General features: G+C 31.6%; 1 protein-coding gene and 1 long non-coding RNA gene across 23 annotated transcripts in view; one reads left to right on the top strand and one right to left on the bottom strand.

The window, feature by feature from the left end:
* The window catches only part of LOC130673039 (uncharacterized), a 154905-nt gene that overhangs the window by 46464 nt on the left and 83856 nt on the right, over positions 1-24585 (top strand). The gene's annotated exons all lie outside the window — the stretch shown is intronic.
* The window catches only part of LOC130673034 (gamma-aminobutyric acid receptor subunit beta), an 81007-nt gene that overhangs the window by 40136 nt on the left and 16286 nt on the right, over positions 1-24585 (bottom strand). For 11 of the 20 annotated variants that reach the window (XM_057477893.1, XM_057477907.1, XM_057477896.1 and 8 more), the window contains exons 2-3: positions 5403-5500; positions 54-121 (exon numbers count right to left, since the gene is read on the bottom strand). In XM_057477893.1, coding sequence (XP_057333876.1) covers positions 54-121; positions 5403-5500 — 166 coding nt within the window. Of the gene's footprint in view, positions 1-53; positions 122-5402; positions 5501-15882; positions 15906-24585 lie in introns of those variants that run through there. The other 9 variants (XM_057477895.1, XM_057477902.1, XM_057477905.1 and 6 more) reach the window with 4 other exon arrangements.

The following is a 24585-nucleotide window of genomic DNA, read 5'->3' as shown; positions in this document are numbered from 1 at the left end:
TAATTCGGCGGTTGTATATATATTTTTTTGTATAAGAAGACCTAAGGTAGTACCATTTTGACTTCTGATAGCGAGCTGATACTCAAGACGTACATGGTGACACCGACCTCGACAGGCGGACCTGAAATTAAGGTTATTAAAACTGAGTCGGCCTAGCTGGCCGAAATAACCAATCACAATGCTCTACGATCTTTATTTATCAATAAATATATTCTTTATTTTTTTCACTTTTTATAATTGTCCATATCGATAAAAAAAGGTAAAAAAAAAAACAAATTTAGAATAAAATTGAACAATAATGAGACTTATGTGGTAATTTAAAATGATTAGTCAACCTAGTTAGATATTAATAATTTTATTGAAATTTATTGGCTCGATAAATCAGTCAAATGATAATGACTTTTCAATATAATACAATCATAGTACAGCGTAGTCTGTCATCTGGTGTACCACGGGTTAGCGTACGTTTTCTCGTATCTACTTTACGCTATCGATAAACCAGAACTATGTGACAGCACACCAAAATGGCCGGCGAATTAAATTTATATTAAACACACTTTTATATGATAACCAGATGCCGTAATGTCCATCGGATTATCATTTAAATCACACCAACACATTAACTGAGATACTTCTGAGTCATATTTATCATTTTCAATCTTCTTTCAAAATAATTTACTGAATCAGGGGCGTTAAAGTGAGAAAACTCACGCAACAAATACCAAATAATAATAATAATAGAGTCCAAAAGTAAGCTTTTATTTTTTTTCCCAACACTTTCCCACAAATATCAATATAATAATAATAATAGTAACATTAATTAAAGTAAAAATATAGACCAATGTACAAACAAACTTTCGTAGCATGTAAACAACAATAACAAGAGCAACAATATTAGTAATAGAGTACCGGGGAGTGACTCCCTTAACATCTTTGTGCTTCACACAACACACTAGCATGTAGTGCAGAGTGCAGCCTATATATATATATATATATATATATATATATATATATATTCAGTGTATGTATTGTAGCAATACATTACTCCCTTTACCCCTGGTTGAGTAGCAACATTGTACATTTTAGTCCGAACATATACCCGTGACCCTTCAACCTATACGTGACGTATGTTACTCAGGGGGCTCGTATTTCATGATATTGCGAGTAGTCCCCCAAGCATCGGTACTATCCGGACTATGGGTGACTGGCTGGCTCGTCGGTACCGTTATATAACGGATGAGTGCTGATATGCTACAGCGTTGTACATCGGGTATGGTCATTTTAGTTGATTGATATTTGTTGCAACTCCATGTTCGCTAACGATTAATTTTTATCCACTTTTCACTACTTCCCACACTCTGGCAAACCAGCACTAGCTTGGTCATGTAACTTTTCCTATATATATACATACATTTATATTTATATTTATATTTATATTGTGTAAGTTATTTTAGTCGAATGTTGGTACACAATATTTTCCTCGATGATGTTTATCAGTTATCGTCGGGTTAATAAAATGTATCGCTTTTTTATCAGGTCAATTTATTTACATATATTTAAATTTATATATGCCGCATTTAAATTAGTATGTGTGCGTGCGTGTGCGTGTGTAGTGTAATGGTTGTTAATTAAATTACCCCAACGTTGCGGAAAATTAATACTTTCATTATTGAATTTAATTCGAGTTGATAATAGCATTCATGTTGATCTGATCACCCACTTTTACAAGTTTTTTTTTAAATTATTCATATATTTGTGTTCAATCATTAATTTTTTACTTTGTCATACGAGTATATTTAACAAATTTAACGTGTAATTATTTATTTTTCCATCCAGATTGTCATATATTTATTTAGTTCAATAAATTAAATATATATATACACTAATGAATTATTTGTTTTTAAAATTAAGTTTGTTCAATTATTGGCTGTAGAAAATTTATAAAACAAATTTTGTGGAGAAAAACTGTATACTTGTAAGGATATTTTATTTAAATTCATTTCTTTAATGTATCAATTGAATTTATTCGTTATTCGTTGTTACTTTATTTAACTTTATTCAATAAAACTTTTTATCGATAGTATAAAATTCAAAGAAGCATAGGTTAAATAACGCGAGGAAATAAGATTGAGAAGCATCAAGCGCATGCTGCTGATATTATTTTTTTTTTTTACATTTTCAACCAGAAGATTGAAAATTGAATGCTTGCATCTTTCCGCACTGCACTCTCTCATTCTTTCTCCGGTTTTTTCCCTTTCAGCTTGCGTCTGACCACATTCTTTGCCGATACTTAATCAAATCCTTGAGCTTTTATGTACATATATTAGATAGCTATCTCAATCGATACACGTCTCTCTTAATGTTTTAACCTATCTACTCATAAAAATTTATGTTCCGACCCTACTGCAAGTCATTTTCTTACAATATATTTATAAAGCTTTATAAGTTGATCTTCATAAAAAAATATAAGAAAAAAAGTATTAATTGACAGTTAAAAATAAAACAATTATCCAAAAATATGTATTCAGTATTCATTGTTTTCGATTACCCTACTTCAGTGACCTTTGATATTAATCCGCGAGCTCAATTAAAAAAAATGTAAATACCTCGCGAGGCAATTAAAAAAACAGATTATCATTTTGGGTATGTACTGAAAAATAGTTTATCGAAGCTTAGCAATAGACTGTCACGATTGGGTCAGCTATTTGCTGTAAATTGTACTTTTGACCTCATCCCTCTACTACCAAGTAAATCCTTTTAAGGACGCGATACGTTGCCATAGTAATATCTCTTGTCTGGGGATTGGCTTCTGGAAAACCCATCGCCGAGAATCACGTCCCGTAGGGCGACATTTGAAAGAGAGACTGATACAACATTCGCACACATATATAAAAAAAAAAATCCATAAAAAAAAGACTAAGGGAATAGAAATGACGGAAAAAAAATCTTTTATATACATATAGCTACATTGAATATGTTGGTAAAAAATAAGACCAGTCATCGTTCTTTGGCGATCGTGACCGGAAAGTGAAAAGTTGGCGATTGAATCTAAAGTCTGAGTAGCCGTATGTCTCTATAGATCCAGATATAAATGTGCCTTGATGTTCAATACCGACATCAATACCGTGATTTTTACAAATTCGAGATTCGATATGTATCTGGGTCGAGTCAACATTTTAACATAAAAATATTATTTATTTTAAAATTCTCTCGTCATTTCGTACTGATCGTCAACATATTCTTGATAATGTATAGCTCTATTTTTTTTGCTAAATTTTTTTTACGTAATTTATTAAAATAAAAAAGATAAATCTTTAGTTGGAGAAAAAATTCAGTGGACGAGACGGGAATAAATGGAGTTGATGTTGGTAATTATGGTTAAGAAAATAAAAGAAATGGATGACAAGATAGTATATATATATTTGATTGTATGTGTGTATGTGTGTGTGTTGGGTTTGGACCAGGACCAGAAGATACTATTAACGGTAACCCGTGGCAACTCTCGACGTCCCAACATCGATCGGTGTTTTACCGAAAGCCAAAGCCCCGCCCTAACGCCGGCGAGGTGTCCCGAAAATTTGACTTCTCTGCGACCGCTGTCGCCACAGCTGAATGATTCTGTTTGTAAAGGTGACAATGCCTCGGTTTTAAGAGAGAAAGACCGACAGATAGTATTGAGCCCGAGTTATATAGAGGACCGAAAGTGGATCACAGTCAAGGGGTCAGAGATGCCATTAACCCATTGGCTATTCCTGGAATCACTTTGAACAGGCTGACCAGTTATTGATACATTCCCCTTTGCACCTTTCAATTAAACGTTTACTTTGTGTTTGTTCAATATTCACTCACTCTCTTTAGTCGTTTAAATAAATTTTGCTATACTCCAATCAACAATTTTTCTTACTAATTTTTTTTTTTTTTTATTTATATTTCAATTTAAGATTATTGATGGTTAGTCATTTATTTAAGTACAAAAAATAAACCGAAAACATCCCTAAGCACTATAAACTACCAATACAAATATAGAAAGAAAAAAAAAATAATAAAACAAAAGAAAACAAAAAACATCAAAGGCATCAATCGATGAACACTCAACACCAGCAATTGCAAGTCTGCCGTTTATTGCTGGCCCTTGTCATTCTTTATTTTTCTATCTCTTTCACTTGTTCGAACTCTCAATGGCAAAAAAAAAAAACAATAAAAGTAAAAAAAGAATAAATAATAAAAAAAAGCACCAAGAGAGAGAGGGAGAAAGAGAAAAATTCCTGACAATCACACGTACAATTGGAGCATTGCTCTGGTCTCCAACTCGACCTTCGAGACGGTCTTATTTCGATACGATTATTGTACTATCGACCTCGCCTTTCCGTTATATACTTCGGACAATGGAAGCTAACAGGAAGTCGTCTTCCTCCTCGTCCTATCGCGGTTCTCTACTTGCCCTCAGGAAGACAAAATAAAAGTAAAAAAAAAAAAAAACCAACGATAAAAATAAAACTTTGAAGAGTTAAGACAAAATACTTTGATAACAATAATAACAATATTATATATATTTTTATATATATTTTTTGAGTATTGCTATAATTTTATATTTTGATGAATTTATCTTGTTTAAAAAGTATGATACAGCAGTATAGCATTATTTAGTATTTATACGTCATAAACTTTTGAAAGAAGATTGCCCCGAATCCGAAGAACGTTTAAAGATACGTTGATGGAGCTTTACAACCCCGGATAAACGGAAATAAAGTATATGGGATAGAGTAAGGGAGAGAAAGACAAATAAAAAAAATATAAAATAAAACAAGAAATAATGTAGAGAGTTTTATATGATAGGAAGGAGGGGAATCAATAAATAATGTGCAGTGGAACGATTCAAAACTCGGTGAGTAGGGCACTGTGGAGACAGTCTTTATGCCGGAATGGCGACGGAAGAAATTGCCATCATTTATTTATTCTCGACATGGCATCATGACTTGAAGTATCTCGGTTACTCTACACTTATACTTTCTTCTTTCTTTCATCTACACTCATTTACTCCCACACTCGTTCCCTTTTTTCGACTTGTAATCAACGTACGGATTGTATTTTTTTTTTTTTTTTTTTTTAAATTATTATAAGATCTATTTTCTTGAATATCACTTGAGTTTATTGGGTTGACTGCCTACAATGCACCTAAAAATTTTATCTCAATGAATTAATAATGAGTGATTATAATTTTTTTTTTTTAATTAAATTTTGATGCCAATTGGATGAGTTTAATTATACAGTATCTTTAAAACTTTATCTATAATTAATAAATTTTTATTTACAAATATTTGAAAAATTTTAATTTTAAAGATACAATTTTGAATTAATTTGTGAAATGAATGACTAATGGAATTAATAAAAAAATTACTCACCTCCATAATTCGGCCTTACTCTTTTATCATAACTAACTGAAAATGAATCTAGTATTGCTGAAATATTAACGTCGCCCAACATGCTACCACCTGCAGCCCTGTAACATAAAAAATTTAAAAAATTATCAATTATAATTTAATAAAAGCAGATGAGAGTGTAATAAAAATCACCGATTAAAATTAAAAAAAAAAAAAAAAAAATGCTTTTACTTAAGCTCAGTAATTTAAACATCGAAGAGTTAAGTGCCCACGTCCTACTAACTCACACCACACGTACGGACGTGGACTGTCGTAAAGTAAGCTGCTTAACGATCACATTAAGAAACGCTTACCGAGCATTTCCCATCGACCAATAAGCTACGTTGCAATAGCTAAAGTCCCAACTCCAAAGGCTACTGCCCACTCTGACTAATTTATACTTTACTGTTTTTTTATAGAACCCTGGTACCATCAAATTTATCTCTTTCAATCCAACTAGTCTTCAGCTCAATAATTCTTTAAATAATAAAATTCAAAAATTAATCAGCGTAATTCTTTTTTTTTTTAATATCAAAAAAGAAAAAATAAATAGAACAGTATATACTGCTATCATCAAGTTGATGTTTTTTATTATCGACAGCGTAAAAATTTTAATCAAAGTTGCTCGTGGGCTATGGGGCTGCTGTAAGAATGAATGGACAATAGGAAATAAGAGAAAGAATATTAAGTTGTCAGTAGATTTAATAGTGAAAGGAATTTGTGGAGAATCTTAATTTTTTTCTAATGAAGTAGTTTAATTAGTTTTGTCGTCGAGCCACGGTAAGGAACGATGAGGCATTGGCCAAGTATTTAAAATAAAAAAATCTATTAAAACCCAGGTTTTATTCTTTTTATAAAATAAGTTAATTAATTTTAAATGTCATAAAATGTATATGTACTTTGGAATATTAAGGAGGAAATGAGGAAAATTATAAAACCCAAGAGTAATTAGCTTATTAATATTTAATAATTACTTTGAAGATTTTATAAGAGAAAAAATAATAATAAAAACAAAGTTTTATGTGCAGACAACTCATGGTAATATAACATGCTAAGCTATACATTATTGTCGTTATGACCGTTAATTATCCATAATAATTTTCCAGTGTGGTTTGACTTCAAAAGAGCCTCGAACATATGCGCGGTTCTGTGTATAACTCGTGGTAACAGCCGTAATTTATCGTTAGCTTCACCCTATTTGGCACACAGCAGACTCTATCCCTCTGGCTCTCGGACTACCTCTCGCTCTTTCATTTTATTTCGCATCACCTTTTTTTTTTTCTTTATTTATTATTATTTATTTTTCATTCACTCTCATGCGCTCTTTTATTTTATAACCGCCTCCTTTTTATTTTATTAATTAATTATATATAATCAACTAATAATTAAAAATAAATTAAGGGATTATAATTATCACTAATGTAGCAGAATTAGTGGATTTACGTCAAGTGTATACATGTATGTGAATATATAGATGATATAATCAGAGACATGGTCGTCAATTTCTCATCCGTATCTAGAGATTCTCAAGCGGAAATTGATTGATAGACTAATGAGATTCGGTTCGCCGTTGGGTTTAGTCGGTAATTACTTTAGAATCCACCGGAATCAAGGGAGGCTGGCTGCATCCAGGCGTTGTGTCGGTATTGGTGTTGGTGTTGGTGTTGGTGTTGGTGTTTCGACCCTTGAGAAACCGATGAAAGCAATACCCGAGGGCTTTTGTTGCACGTCGCCCCAACTGTCACGAGGACAAAGACGTCGTTATGATGAACAAAAAAATATTTTAAAAATATAAATACAAAACCAAACAAAAGGCTCAACTTGAATCTTGTACTCGAAAGACTGTCAACACTTGTTGTTGCTGCTGCTGCTGTTGTTGTTGTTTAGGGGCTGGGGCTCAAAGCGTAAAGCTCAAGGGCCGGACGAGGGTTGAGGAATGAGGAGTGATGGGTGACGTCGGATGGCGGTAGTAGAGTCAGGCAGGAAGACTCTTAGCTTCTAGAATTGCATAATCAAGGTACACGGTTACTGAGAAGAGCAAGACCCTCGATTACTACTTGTGATGTACACTTTGGGTAAATATTAGTCAATTCAATGGTAGGAGGTTAATCGAGTGTCGAGTGTCGGTTCTATTATCGGTAAGAGCTATAACCAACACGTCTCATATTAAACTTTCAAAATGCTTAGTCATCTTTAATAAATTTTTTCAACTCTTTGGCTATTCCTTGTATTATACATCACATTGTTGTATATTTTATGTATGTATTTTTTTTTTGTAAGACAGCTATTAAGAAAAGTAAAAGAACAATAACTTAGTTGATGCAATTTGGCGTCTTTTTGTCAATAAACCTTTTTCATTGTTTCAAAACTCGGGCGTATCAGCATAAAAAGTAAGTGACGTCGTTGCGTCAAATGGACTCGTAAAAGTTGATGTTATCGTCGTCAACTATATTAACCTTTAAAAAAGCTCTCGAGTAACTTTTATAAAAATAACACAAACAAACTACTGCTCTCTTTGCTCTCAAGACGAGTATTCCCAAACATTTTTAAATATTTTATCTAATAAATAAATAAATATATTAACAATAATATTAAATTTAAAGGTCAAATTAATGTTGACATTTAAGCGCTCAAAAAGAGTTTACTTTAAACTGTATAATGTTTGAGTAAACCTGACAATTTTTCACGATGTGTCTTTTTATTAAACCAAAAGGTTATCGACGTCGGCTGTATAAATAAAAGTATCGTGTGGTATTTTTAGTTAACTGATTTTTTTTTATTTATTATTTTTGTTATTAACTTGTTACCGAGATGACGTAAATACCCAAAGGTTGATAAAAATTCTTTAACGTGACATCGAGAAGACATCGGATTTAACAATTTGTGGTATAAAAAAGTGACTGAGGAAAGCTTTTGATCGCAACATCTAGACACTAAACTTAAGACGAAAAAAAAATTTTAAGTATCTTTTTTATTTGATCTATGTTCTTTTATTTTTTTACTCGAGAATGAACGACTGGAAAGTTGTTGCAGTAATAGGATCAGTCGTGAGCTTCTTCTAGAATCGAAACGAGCTTACCGCAACCTCCCCAAGACTTTTTTAATCCCCAACAAGAAAGTTTACTTTCCTACGGATGACAATCAGACTTTAGTTATTTGTTTTTTTTTATTTTTTTATTTTACTGTAAATCCAGTTACACTGAAATATAAATCAACACACTTGTTTTGGAAATTTATACCTCGGGCGAAATATAAATTTTTATTGTCTGACGCAGTTTCCGATATTAATTGCTAATATTTTCAATCAATTACAATAAATAAATATAATAGTTGTTACGATAATAATAATACTTTTTTTTTTAACAATTTTCATGTTCAAATAACGAGTTATTTTTACATTTAATAATAATGTTATTTATTCCTTGATTCTGTTACGTCAAAGCTCTGACGTATCTTTGATGATATAAAAAAGCCCAGAAACGCTTTAAGCTATAAAAATAAATAAATAAATAAATAATAATTGGACTCTGTAAAGAATACTTGGAAAAAAAAAGAAAGAAAAAGTATTTTCAATATACTATTTCATCGGGTCTTTGTATTCCTATTATAAATAATAACATCATTTCTATTTTAAAAATAAAATAACCAAATATGCACAAGATATTTAATTAACAAAAATAATTAGTGCGTTAATTGAAAGGAAGAGAATGCGGAACAATTATAATGAAAAATATTTCTGTTGAATGAGCTGTAATTATTCCGTACAATACATAAATCTCTTTATGCCTGATTTACATTGTTGGATGAATAAAAAAACATAAATTTGTGTAACCAACTGGAAAAATGGTGATTATAAAAAATAAATATGATGAACAATGTGTTTCCGGTCAGTAGATATTCCCGTATTTTTTCAACTTGTTATGAGAGAGCAAAAAAATATAATTATTATTATCATCCCCGGAGAAAACCAGTTACCACCGAGTTTATTACACTTAAACATTTCATCCAGTTAATTATTCTCATTCCGAAAAAAAATTCAATAAAAGCAAAAGAAAAAAAAAAAAACAGATTTCAGCAAATTTTTTTGTTACCTGTACTTTTAACGAAAAGTAAGGTAAGAGTAATTGAGATTTTTTGTTCCTTTTGATCTTTAATGAGACGGTTGTTAACTCGCTGGTCGTAACGATAAAGTGTAGCTTTCATTAATGTTCACTTTTTTTTATTTTTATTTTTATTTTTGCTTCTACTTATACTTAAAATTTTTCTTAATGGAAAATTGATCGGTTTTTATTTCTGCTGAGAAAATCCTTTTTATCCAACATATTTTCAAGTACTTTTTAATCGAGTTTGATGATAAAAATTACGACTTCAACATCTATTCCTTCCTTTACTTTATTTTTATTTATTAATTTTTTTATTATTGTCATTTATCTATTTTGTAGATAAAATAAACAGTTAACTCATAAGCTCGAAAGATGTCGCCCTATACAAAAATTAAATTCTAAAATAAGTGACTCAACGATATGGTCAGACATGACACTAAATATACAAGCAAATATTTTCTGACATTAGCTAGGGAATTACTGATATTTACTATCTCTGGTTGTATTTATTTATTTGCCCAGTAGTTAAATCCCAGAGTGGTCAGACACAAATTATTAAATTAACAAAAATAAATGATTTATATTTTCCGAGAGTAAACTAATTATCGAGATCTAAAGATATCTAGGTTTTATTTATGTCCATGTCACCAGCAGTTGTTTCAGCTCGTGATGAAAGAATAATACAGAGTATAGTGGTAGTAGAAAAAAAAAGAAAAAAAAATTATGCTCATAATTGGAGGGTGAGTGTGACGGAGCTCTTAAGTGATGCCGGTGGATACGCACAACCACCGACTATAATACCTCAATATACGCTCTGCTCCCTCAGCCCATTGACTACTTTTTTTTTATTTTATTATTTTCCCAGTTGCAGAGCTGAGGAACTAGAGGGAAAATAGAGCCAAGTATCGCTCGATATCAAGCCAGGGGATTTTATGCGGGCGTTTATAAGAGGCACCCTAAGCTTTTATGGGCACGAGGGAGAGCATGATGCTGGTTGGGGATGAAAATACATGTTCGAACCTCTCTTTCTACTCTCTCTATACCGTGCTTACATTTATGTTTTTTTATTCTTCCAAGGCATAATGGCACACTTGGGTATCAACTTAAAGTGCATGGAAATCAAACGGCGATGATAGAAAAACATTTTGCCCTCACGGGATAAACGTTTAGAGTAGCGTATTATTGTATATTGGTGTCACGTTATTTAATTTTTCTAAAGGGTAGTAGGGGGGGGATTAATAATAAAGTTTAATTTTTTATTTTATTATTTGATTTAAGTGTGTGAGAGCAAGTGAAAGAGTCACATGCAGACGGCGATGGCCATCTGTTCTTAGTAAGGAATCGAGAGCCAACTTCGGGCGAACGATCTTCGTGAAACTTTTCACTCGCGTATTTCATCGGTGCTCCAATACTTATCCGTTTTAGTTCTTTCTTTTTTCTTAGCTAAGGTATTTTACGTTGGTTTTCTTTTTTGCTTTTTTTTTCCTCTCCCTCTGCTTCTGCACTCTTTCCTTCCACTCGGAAAGTAGAGCCATCGTACGATAATCGATCAACCGACGATCATATATCATTCAACGAGAATATATCTGGGTGTCCGGAATTGTTGGCTCGTTTATAAAGCTCATTTTTATTACTTTTAACGATCGATAAAATAAATAAAATGTTAAATTTTTTTTTCTTTCCTGTAATTTATTAGTTTTATTTGTCGGGTTTCCGAACAGATAAACCAATACATGTTGTTGTTGTTGTTTTTTTTTTTTTAAACTAAAATTTAAAACTAGCTATTATTTTTCTAATTAAATTTAAAAAATGGTTATGGTGTTTACACAAAAATATTTATGAAAAATAAATTAAAAGGGATATTGTCGTGAAAAAAAGGGTAATAATGATAATAATATAAATAAAACAAGGAATGAATTTAAATGTAAAACCCTCGAAGCATTTATTTCCCAGGTGTAAATGTCTTTCTCGCAATCTAATCGTAATAATTTATCCTTTTATCTCAAATCGTATAACGTAGGAAAATAAAACCGACTAAAAAAGGAATAATAAAAAATAAAAGTATAAAAATAAAACGACAGCGTTGGATATCCAATCTCTTTTACGACGCGTAATACAACTTGCCATTCGTTTGTTGGTAGTGTGCGATCCTCTCTCTTTACTCTCTTCAATTCCTCTTTCACTTGCTCTGCTCTAGAGTGTAATCCCCTTTGAAACGATCCGGGCATTTCAACGAATGGAACGAATTGGTAAAGGAAAATAAATCGAGATCGATTACTCGGCATGTCTACTTCGTCACCGATATCACGAAATCTAAAGTCGAAAAACCTGAATAACGCGTGTGTGCCAGCCTGGTACTGCTGTGCACCTGGTACACCTACACTACTCACTTAACTCTACAAACCCCCTCCCCCCTCCTTCCTCACAGCACCCTTTACGTTCAGTACTTTACGTTCACCGAGATATCACGTCACGTCATCTATTGTCATCGATACAAAAAAATTTTATTATCCAGCCTTTTTTTTTTAATTCAATAAATAAAATCATAAATATTTAATATAAATAAAATTTTATATTTTATTTTTATTCTTTATCTGCAAAGTAATTCAAGTACAAGAGTAAACAGATGTTATTCTATCCTCCAATAGATCACAGAGTATCTAAATATGGGAACGTTACCGAGAAAATTGTGAAACAGCTGGAAAATTGCATCGCAAATAGTCAAGATCGAAAGAGACAGACACTAAGAAGTAGACATAAAAAAAAATGTATCTTTTTATATTCTTGTCTTTTGGATCTCTCTACTGTTTATATTTTTTATTTTCTTACCTAGTCTGTGTCGTATTGAAATATTATTGTGTCGTCTATTCAATTCCTCCCTCTCCCCCACCCCACAGCACAGGGTGCACTATTCCAATGCCTAAAATTACAAATACACAATTCCAGTCTGTGTTCAGATATTAATATATTATTCAAACCCAAATACGTATATTTGCTCTAGCGTTTTCCAAATATATAGGCATAGAGATATGTAGATCGAGAAAATGTATGGTTGTGTGTAGAGAGCATGTTATAAAGCAAACGTGCCAGCGGTGTGAAATTAGTGTCGGATAACTCTGTTTACAAAATCAGCAACCAAACGGTATATTTACGAAATTGGACTCTCAATCACTCTGCAATTACATCACCAAGAGTAATTACATTTAATTTTTGGTATTAATACGGCTAATCACAACACTATTTATTTAAATTACAAATTGTTACATATTGTTTATACATTTTAATTAAACCAAACAATTTTAATATTAATTATTACCTCCCCTACTACCTACGTCTATTCAATCATCATTTTATCATTAATTAGTTGTCGATTATAATTTTCATTTATTAGTATACTGATTTTTATTTAAATTCAAAAACTAACCAATCAATATATTATCTCCATTGGCTGCATCTGATTAAATAATAGTTAATATTCAATCCACTCTAACCCCATTCAATCCCGCTAATTAATTTATAACAATTTTTAATTCACGATTATTTATAGATTTTGTTAGTTATTTAATTGTCTGCCAATTCAGACTCGGAATTAAACAAACTAATTTATTATTATTTAAACCTGCTGTCATTAATTTTCATCTAATTAAAATTATTTCATTGTTATATTTTCCTTTGAAATTAAACTAAACATAATTATTTATTTTAAATTAAATATAAATAAAACAAAGTTTATTTAGTATTTAATTAAAAAATTGTAAATACGTCAAGCAACAAAGGCGTTGAATTAATTAAAGGAATAAAAATGTAATAGAGTAAATTCTATTGTATAAATTTAATTAATCGTAAAGAAACGATTTTATTAGCCAATTGTATTTGGAGTCTATAGATTGTTTATTGTTATGGTATTGAAGATGATGGAACAATAAAGTAATTGAATAAAGTAAATAGTGTTGTACAGCAAACAGTAGAAGGACTAATTGTCAGGGCATTTCGTTATCTCTATTCAGTATCAATTTTGTGGCATTTGTATCTTACAGAGAAAATTATGGTACCTATTTCTAGTATACGTTTATAAATATCAACTTATAATGTTATGGTAATAATTACTTGGAACTATGGGATATATGGTCATAATTTCTGGAAAAAATTTTCATGATTCAGGAAACAATTTCTACACGGAAAGAATTTTTTGATAAAAATTACTCTGTAATTTCGAGTAATCCTGGGCCGTTGCAAAAAATTGGTATTTTTTGTTTTAAATTTAATATTTTTTGTTTAAATATTAACGTTGCTAAGACTATGTATTACTCTACTGCTGAGTAATTTTTTAAAAGTCTTATATTTAATCGATTATTGTGAATATCTCATCTTAATCTATTAATTTTCACTCCCCAATATACCATTCTTTTAAACCCATTAACTGTTTGATGAAAAACTGCTTATAACTCGAATAAATTTTCTTATCTATGGGAGTAATTTTTACTCTAAACTGCAGGGTAATATTTCAGTAGTCTCCGTTAATCTTCGGTTAATATTGGCTTCAATTAAATGTCTTTTATTTTGCTCGCGACAACTTACATGTTACGCACACAAACGTAGGCTTGGAAAAAAGACGATCTCTGTATCTCTCTATAACTTAATATTTATTTTAAAATTAAAAAAAAAATTTGTATCTTTTCTTTTTCAACACAATAAGAGTAATTTTTTTTATATACTTTTTCAAAATATTTATTTTAAGTCATATTCTAAGGCAATTAGATGGTTATTAGTTTTTTTTATGGAAATTTCAGCCTATTAATTGTAATTTTTATTGTAATTCAATATAAATTTTATAAATTGAATCATCAACTTTTTATCGTAACCTACGAGTAAAAATTGAATTAGAAAGAATTTATTTAGACAGCCGCTAGGTGTAATTTTTACTCGCAATTGTGAGTAAAAATTAATCTGATTGATTTTTACTCACTGAAAGAGTAAAATTTCGTAATTCGAAAGTAAAAAGTCGTTATGGCCCAAGATTACTCAATTCAGAGTAATTTTTAGAATGAATAACATGGCAATATTCATACGAAAATTCTTTCCGTGTATAATTATGATAACAGTTTCTATGTCGTCACGAAAGAATATATCCTTCATTGACATTGTAACGGTTTATAGATGCGTATGGAAATAAAACCTATATATTATGCTAATCTTTACCATATATTATGAGCTCGGTTACTGTTATAATAAATATGGTAACGATTACCATTATGACATAAGAATTATTACCATAATTTATGTAGGTGCCATTCCTACAATCGATATTTCAAAAAAATCTGTTACTGTACGATATGGGAACCATTCCCATAATATATCGCAATTGTTACTGTTAATTTCTCTCCATGTACTTAGTATTTAACTGGCAAGCTATACATTGCTAGCTTTACTAGGTCTAAGATGCATAGGCTAGAGCTAATGAGTAAAGACCATAATGTATAGCAAAAATCTCAGTTCCGTTCGCATTGGACGATATAATTAACGACATCTTATGTAAATATCTATGTATATATAAACTAGTAGATGCGACATTGTCGAGAGGGAACTGAATAAAGACCAGGTGAAGGAGAACGACTGCATTCTCGGGTACACTTTAAGCGAACAAAGTTCTCATTATCATTATTACGTTGGTTCAACTGCTAGACACGCGATGTTCAAGAGAAATACTGATCACTACCTACTTTTTTATTCAAGTGATTCTTTACTACAATTATTTTAACAACGATATAATTAATATGGCATTATTTTAACGACTGACAAAATTAAGGAAATCATTATTTATTTTAAAGTCAGTAAATATTTTTATTCAAATTTAGTTTCTTTAATTTCAGTATTTCAAATTTAAAAAGTCTTTAATTTTAATTTTAAACTTACGAGTATTAAAAGCATTTAAAATTTCATTTTAAAAGTCACTCTTAATTTAACTTGAGATTGTATAAAAAAAATAAATTTACTTTAAATCCTTGTTACTCATTATTCACAAAAGAATGTTTAATTTTAATTTGGTTTTTTTAAAAATTAATAACCTTAAAATATTACAAGTACAAAATTATTATTTTATTTTTTAATTACAACGCAGAATCTAAGCAAGTAATTAACTTTTATGGTTTATAATTAAGTCTTTGATGATTTTTATTTATTTTTTTAGTATAAAAGTTTAATTTATTTTTTTATGTAATCCCTTAAATTAAGAAACCGGTGAACTGTTAAAAATCCACATATAAATTTGTGAAATGATAGCAAAGTTATATATAAAAAATTATTCCCCCGATAAATATTTAAATAAATCCATAAAAAATTATATTTAGTAGTATATTTACTTGATAGAATATTGCTTTTCAATATAAGCACCGCCCGTAAACTAAATTTAGCTAGTTAACAAGTAGATATATATATTAACACGGTTCTATACATGAGCTATGAACACAAGACGCATGTGCACTTGATATGTGACGCTTAAGAGAGAAGGTCTTTACTTGCGTGTTCACCTGTCCATGAACACAAACAGTAACTACTTGTATGCATTAAATTCACATTAACAAACAGCGATGACGGCCGCAATAATAAAAAATATAATTAAAAGCGCAATAAAAAAAAAAAATAAAAGTAAATAGCGTTAAACAAATCTAAAGAATGCCTCGATATTTACATTAACATTTTAAATATTTAAATAATTATTATGTTGTGGTAGTATACATACACTTGACGATTACCTAGACTCCTCATTCGACGTAACACCACCAGAGTATAATCGATCCGTGCAAGAGCCTCGAGAATACTCAGTGGGTCAGCCGGTACACGGATTCAATGTCACTGCACGCGCTCTGTCTGATCGATAGACCGTGAGAGCCCATTTCAGAACCTATTCTATACAGTTACTGCACTAAAATCCTAATAATAATAATAATAAAAGTTGTAATAGACTAAAAAAGGGCGAGACATGTACACTGTAAAAAATCACCGGGGTAAGTCCAAAAGGTGTAGGTGTTAAAATTATCGGTGTTAAATTTACCCCTGAAAGCGGTGTGAAAATAACGCCGCCACCGGTGTAAATATCCTGTACCGGTGTTAAAATAACGCCGCCACCGGTGTAAATATTCTAGACCGGTGTTAAAATAACGCCGCCACCGGTGTAAATATTCTAGACCGGTGTTAAAATAACGCCGCCGCCGGTGTAGATATCCTTTACCAGTGTTAAAATATTTTACTAAGTGAATATTTTTACTTACTCGATCACTATACTTGTTAAAAAATGATATTCTTTATTAATTTTCATAAAGAACTGACATTTTTTGTGTTTTATAATCTTTAAAGTTAATAATCCAAGCGGACGCAGTTTACCCTGCTTTTACACCGGTTACCCCGCCTTTACACCGATGTTACTCCGTTTTTATACCGGTTACCCCGCCTTTACACCGATTTTACTCTACTTTTACACCGGTTACCCCGCCTTTACACCGATTTTACTCCGTTTTTACACCGGTTACCCCGATTTAACACCGGTATTTTTAACACCGGTGTAATTTTATTTTAACACCGGGCGGAGTTGAAATGAGTCCATTTTTAACACCGCTCTTTTTACAGTGTAATAGAGACAGAAGGGACCGTGACACGCAGTTTAGGACACTGATATTTTTATTAAACGATTTATCATTAACTGTAGGGTTTTTTTTTTTTCTCATGTATTTATTTATTTTTTTTTTGAGGTAGACGATAACAGGTGTCGTGTGGCAAGCTTGTCAGTCTTATCGCCCATTGTGTACTGTTGTCGACAGACTAAATGAACAATATCTTTGATCGGATACGACCAAACGGCTGTCATTTGTCCACCCTAACGTGACATTGCCATGATGATACTAATCCCCAGGCCATCTGTTTAACCGATCTTTAGATGCGTTTAATCATTTTTTATTTTAATAAATCGGTTTTTCAGTCAGCAACTTTAAAGACTCTTTTTTTAAATTTAAATGCTAAATTATGATTAATGTACTTGAATATTTTATCGTAATGAATATGAATTCCAAGAAAAGTTTAGTTTGTTACGGCCTTGGCTGTAGGAAAAAATAGCAAAGAACATAAAAAAAGTAACTAAAATTCAGAGAACTTTTGAGTTCAAGGCGACCTAAGCGTGATTATAACCTCGAGGTCAAAAATTTTCATCATTACAATACTTTTTCATTAGACAAGAAAGCAAAGAGGTTTCATCAATGAGAGTGCCAACAAAATAACAAATAGTAATAATAATAATAAATAAAAATGACGAACGGTTGACCCTACGGGCCAGCCCTCAAACTTTTTTCAGTCTTCAATAAAAAACAATAATTTGTATTTTAGCAATTTTGTACTGTCATCAGCTGATAATTACTTTGTAATCGCCTATAAATCCATCCAGGAATTGTAATCTTAATTAAAAAAATTACATTAATTTAAAAAAATTTCCACAGTGAAAAGTTGATATCGCAAGTAAACCAAAGGAATAATAGGTAAAAAATTGAACCAAGGATAATGGATAATATTATTTCAATAAGACATAAATAAAATTAGCCTTTGATCGCATGCAGATATTCTGCTAAATGTAATTAAGCTCGGAAATAAAATAAAATGACTGCGACACGGCTAAAAAACTGCAACCTGCATTAAAAAAAATAACTAATGTAATTTTTTTCTCCGTTTGTTATTACTATTACTCCTAATCGACACACCCTTGCATGATTAATATCTTTAATCACATCTAAATAATACATTTGCCTACTTAATGCCGCAATGTAATAATGGGCAACTGCATTTTACTTTATTTTATTTTAATAATTGTTTAGAAAATTGAAAAATAATTTTTTTAATTAAAGTCAACCTCGAAAGAAGCAATAAAAATATATCTTGTACAGTTTATTTACACAAGTCCCAGTCATACAAAAACACGAGACATCCGAGCCAGTAGTTGAGTTTCGTCTTCGCCGATGCCATACAATAACTTTTCTGAGTGAATTCATGGATGTTGAGTTAAGAAATATCGAGTTGGTAAAGCGCTCTTCCACACTCACAACCCTTTCTTTCTTGCACTTTTACCCACTCCTAATATTGATGGTATTCTCTTACACCAGTGTCTTGCAGTTGCCTCGTCGCCCTGTCATAAAGTTGCTCTTTATCTTTCCGTGCCACTAGTCGCACCAGCAAGACCACCAGTGACTTCGATCTGCCAATCATCACTTTTTTCCACGTGATCTATCTATATATTTATATATATAACACTCAGCCACAACCCAATCGACCGAGACGATAGACACGTGCCAAATTTATTTTTTTAATTATCAATATATATATATATTTTTTATTATTTATTTTGACATATAATATTTCCTGATTTCAACACCAAATAAATTACGTAATAATTTTAATCGTACTTATTATTGCGATAATAATCCTAATTGTAATAATATAAAATCAAGGTTTACTACCAATATTGTATATATTTGATGATGAATTCAAATTTAATTTATGAGTATTTAATTATCTTCAGATTCATATCATACATTGATTAATATTTTTATTTTTTTATGTTTTTATTATTGATATTTATTTAAATTAAAACGATAAATCGACGGGTACTTTTTAACGGCAACGAATGATTTAAAAAATAACATTTTTATTTATTTATTTATTTTTTTCGAGGTATAAAACGCGAGTTGGGTCAGTGCTACACACAAATGGATTCGACAGTAACGCGTGGCTCGTGAAAATTGGGGCTCAACTGAAACTGCACGTTAAAAGATTTATGGCGGAAGCGGAAGTATTTCCCGGGCGAAATATCCCATCTATATAGAAAGAGAGAGAGGACGTGACTTGGGTGATGTGCGCTCACATTGAGTGCACTCATTTGAAACGCGTTCGAACACCACTTTACAATACACATATACATACATATCTATATCCATATATTTTTACATAAACGTCCAAGATTTGTGAGTTTACTCCTTTCGCGGACAGCTAATTCGTTCCGGGGTTACGAAACGCCCGGATGCAAAAGTGTGCTGGTTAAAGAGGAGAGCTCGTTGGTCGGTAAGAAATGCGCGAGGTTATGGATTCAGGGGTGGGTTTTTTTTTTTTTTTTTAAAAAAAAGGGAGTCTGTATTGTACAGTCGGAGTAAACCAAAAAACGAGGAGGAAGTGGATGCGGAAGAGGATTTGAATAACCACATTCATCGTCTACTTCTTCTCATATATTTTTCATCGTTCGCGTGCAACATTATTCCATAGAAAAACATATCGGACGTTGAAAAATAACCTTCAGTCATGAGTTTTTAATGCTCTGAGTTATTGCAGTTGGTTATTTTATTAATAGAGTAATGGGATTATTTATATTTAAATAATTAATGTGCCATTAAGCTAATAGTAAATTTATTAATTAATAATAAATAAGTAAATAACTGAGAACAATAGGATGATGAGTATGATGATGATGAGATAACAGACAACACACAGCATCATATCATATAGGAGATTAGAGATCGATGCGGCCATGTTTGCCGAGTAAATATCCTTTGTTCATGAATGTATTTGATCTATTATTGTCATGCTGATAGAACAACGTCATTGGCATCCGTATCAGCAAGGAGGAGGAGAACCCAGAGGAGGATGGATCGTGGTCATTGATTCGACGTTTCATTGTTGTGTAAATTAACATTTAAATTCCAGTAAACTCGTTGTGATATTAGTTAAAGCATTTATTGTTTAATTATGTATATGTAATATGTTTAACTATTCGCAGAGGTATAATGTGTCAGAGATAGAGTCTGGAGTCTCGGCTGACACGTGAGCAAGAGAGGAAGCTAAACTTTTGCTAACTGCTGAATATTCACAGTCCGGCTTTTATTAGGGCCTTTAATTTCAACTTTAGTCTCACTAGTTTTCGTCTATATATGCAAGAGTAGTTCCTTCAATGCTCTCCATCTGTCAGGAGACTATAACTCGTCCTCTTTATCTCTTTCTCTCTCTCTAGTGTGATCATAGTTGGCAAACGTAGGTAATTGAGTCCCTCGAGATATATTCTAGTGAGTTCAGTCTGTCATAACCCTCGGGACATTTATGCTGCGATGGAGAAATTTACATTAGGATATACTTTGTAACTTGACAGTTACAAAGTTCTCTATGAAAACTATACTATTTCAAGATAAAAAAAAAGAAAAATTTTTTTTTTATATTTAATTTACCGCATTGATTTATTTATAATGCATATTTTAATCTAGATAATATAAATAAAGAATACATTAGGACAATGTGAAAATATATACTCCGTAAAAGCTCAGAATGAAGAGTAAAAGTAAATAAAAGAGGTGGAAAATGATGAAAAAGGAAGAGCGTCTGTGGAAAGTCGGCGTAGTGGTCGAAGCCAGTTTTCAGGCGTCTAAACCCATCTGCAAGCCTCGGCGAGCCGCGACACGAACGCATTACTTTAATGTGCTCCAGAAAGCTCTTTTATTACACTCCTACCCGTTATGCTTTCTGATACACACGGTACATACGTTAACCCATCCTTCGCTTCGGTAACACACACATTATGTGCTTCTGCATACAAAATAAACCCTCTTTACCCTATTCACCCTTTCTCACCCTCTCTACTCTACATTTCTTTATACTTTTTCCTGAGCTCGTTTCACCGATACTCTATCACACTATTCATCTCATTCAGCTTTTTCTTTTCCCAGGATCGAAAATTTTTTGTCATCCGACTCTTGGAATATTTTATTCCCACTGCTTTCTTCTTTTGTTTATTTAATATTTCATTCTTTTAGTGGACAATAACAAGAATAAATTTAGTAAAGAGTTTAACAAGTTAAGTAGTTTATCACTAAATTGGAAGAATTATGTAATAATTAAAGTTGATGAATAAAAAAGTTAAAAGTTGATTCAAGTATACTCGATTTATCGGATAAAAATTGACGACGCAATGTTCACTAACAGCTGATGCTAACAATAATGTAATTATAAAAAAAAATGTAGTTACGCAGAACGCGAGTAAGGGAGAACAAAAGGGAGGAGGAGGGACGATGCAGCAAACAACCACAGAGTCAGTGAAGTGGAATAAAAAAAAAAAAAAAAATCGTGAAAAAAGGAAAATAACGTTGCCCGAGTATAAAAGACTATTACAATCGTGCACTCCCGGCACTCTAATGGGGTAGTGTGATATAATTAACTACTATACCACCGTATATACTCTTATCGGACTATACCGGCGAACGCGGTGCTCTTGTGCAAGTAAAAATAACCAGTCCGCCTGACAAGCAGATAAAGAGGCTATTTGATTGAGAAAATGGGTAAATTTTAAATATAAATAAACATTTCATTTTAAAAAGTATTTTTTATCTTATTTTAATTTTTCATAAAAATTTTTTCCAAGGAAATTATATTTTTTCACGGTTAATAAATGAGATATAAATCAAGTTACTTAGCTGCACGACAGACGGGTAAATATTTTAACACACTAATGATCGAACAAAGGCAAAGAAAGACATAAAAAAGAAAAAAAATTAAAATAATTGTGATGAAAAAAGAAAACATTAGTCACCGACAATTTTAATGCATTAAACCGCCAGCTCACGAGATTTCTCAATTTTTAGCTGCTAGTGTAGTGTAATATCCGCGGTGAAAAGATCACGCGATCATAATATAATACACCAACAATAACAACAGCAACACCAACGACAATAATGATAATAATAATAATAGCAGCTAATGTAGCTCGGATAAAAGACTGAGATAATAAAGCGGTGGTTTATAAGCACTCACGATTTCTTCACCTTCCTGAGGGTTATATGCAATAAGTGGCTCAAAACTTACAAGGTAATTTTATCCGAAACAAGGGCACACAAGTGATTAACCCGCGTAGACTCAATATACTATTTTTTTTTCTTTTTTTTCTTATTCAGTCAGCTCTATTCCTAAAATAAGTTTGGCATATTTAGCTAGGGTATAAAAATAATATTCTATAAAAACTGTGTTGTTGATAGTATTATTTATTTAGGCTGGCTCAGTATCGTCATTAATACATAGAGCTGTGGCAGAGAGGGTAAGGGGCAGTAATCCAGTCTTTCATCATTGACTAGGTCGTGAATAGCGTTACTAAAGTATGCATAGGGCCATGGACTAGAGGCTGATGGCCTCGCATTGATTGGCAACCCTGTCTGCTTGCCAAGGCTCCACTTAAAAACTTACAATACATTCTCTTAAATTTCCACTTGTACTTCTATATACTACCACTACCACTACCACTAACCCTAAGCCCTACAAACTCACTTATTTTCATTTCTTGTTAATTAAATTAACAAAAAATAAAATAAAGTTATTTCATTCCGGTCACTGGAAAGCAATAAATTTTTTCGAGAATAACAAAAGCGAGTGGAAAAATATCTGTTAAAATATCTTGGATAATATTTTTTCTTGTTTTTTTTTTTTTTTTTTTTTTTTTCGATTATAAAATAACAGAGTAAAAGTCTCTTATAAAACTAACTACACACACTTTGAATTATATTGCTGTTAGGTAGTACATTTTAGTTGAATTGTAACAACCGTATTAAGCTAATATTTTCAATGTCAACATTAAACCTCTACGAGTAATGGGAATGTGACTTTGAATACACTCAATGAAACGCTTCTAGACAGTAATTCACTCTACTTTATTCCTCTGTTTGCTTAAGCTTACTCCTGTTAATAACTAACTCACTATCTTTAACTACTGATGATGCCATTAAATAATCTGCGTTAATTGTTTTCCATTTACTATATTCATCTAATTTATCATTAGATTTGACTAGTCATCCTTCAACAACAATTTAACCTCAATTTAATAAATAAATGAATTATATTAAATGTATCACTCAAGTAATTTTTAATTCGTCAGGCTAAATAGAAAAAAAAAATAAATAAATAAAAAAGAAGTTGTATATATACACACAAGATCTTTTATATTAATGTGGGTGAAGTTACTTGAGTCTAAATCAAAGAATTTGAGATGCAAAACTAAAAGATCCAAGTTGGTCGGACTTGGACTATGTAACGGGCCACGGGGCCATGCAGCTCCGCTGACCGAGTTTGTCGGTTGGAGGTCCCATTGATTTCCTGGGCCATGTCAAGGCTGCACGCGAGTCCACCCTCCACTCCACTCGCCATTCGCGTCAGCCTCCCACTCGCCTCCACATGTTTATACACACATGTTCTTGTATCTATGTACTTGTGTTAATATATATATATATATATATATATACATATAGGAGTATAGAATCTCAGATAATAGTTGTAGCTACTATAAGTTGAGCTTGTACTAACTGTCTCGAAGCTTTACTTGTGGGCTTGTGATACATACTCCAAGTTTCCTTATTACAGTGCACTTGCCACGACCTCTGCTTTTTTAAGATTACATTTTTTTAATTTTATTATATTTCAATTAAAATTTTTTTTTGTTTTCTCAAAATATAACTGAACAAGGTTACATGGAAAAAAATGATTGTCAATGATTGTAGTTCAACTTCTAATTATTTATGTCATCTTCAATAAATAATGTCGTTTCAATCAGTAAAATTATGATTTTAATGTTAAAACTGTTATAATTAACAGTTAATCGTTTAAATTTACTGCTTGACTATTTAAAATTACTACTTAAACCTTAAAAAACTACAAGACACTTGTCAAAAAAATGCATCTGTTATTAATTTCTCACGTTCTACTCAGTAAAATTTACTGAGATTCGGTCTAGGCGCGCTGTTGACGAGAATCTCAGTAATATTTACTAATTTTTTTTTTCCGTGTAATAATAATTTATTAATTAAATGATTATCGAGGTAATTGAGGGGGGCAGCCGATCATTTCAGTCGAGGATGCAGTAAGATAATCAGGGTAGATATACACATGTATATGAGAGAAATGGATACGGTTTGAAAGGGGTTTTAGATGTCATTAGTTAAGATCAAAGGATGTGACTGGGGACAGCGGTCAGTGACAAGCAACCAGACAAAGGAACTTAACACAATCGT

This window comes from Microplitis mediator, chromosome 8 (assembly GCF_029852145.1).
Source record: "Microplitis mediator isolate UGA2020A chromosome 8, iyMicMedi2.1, whole genome shotgun sequence".
NCBI classification, from domain to species: domain Eukaryota; kingdom Metazoa; phylum Arthropoda; class Insecta; order Hymenoptera; family Braconidae; genus Microplitis; species Microplitis mediator.
Note: the sequence above shows the minus strand (reverse complement) of the source record. Positions and strands in the feature narration are given on the sequence as shown.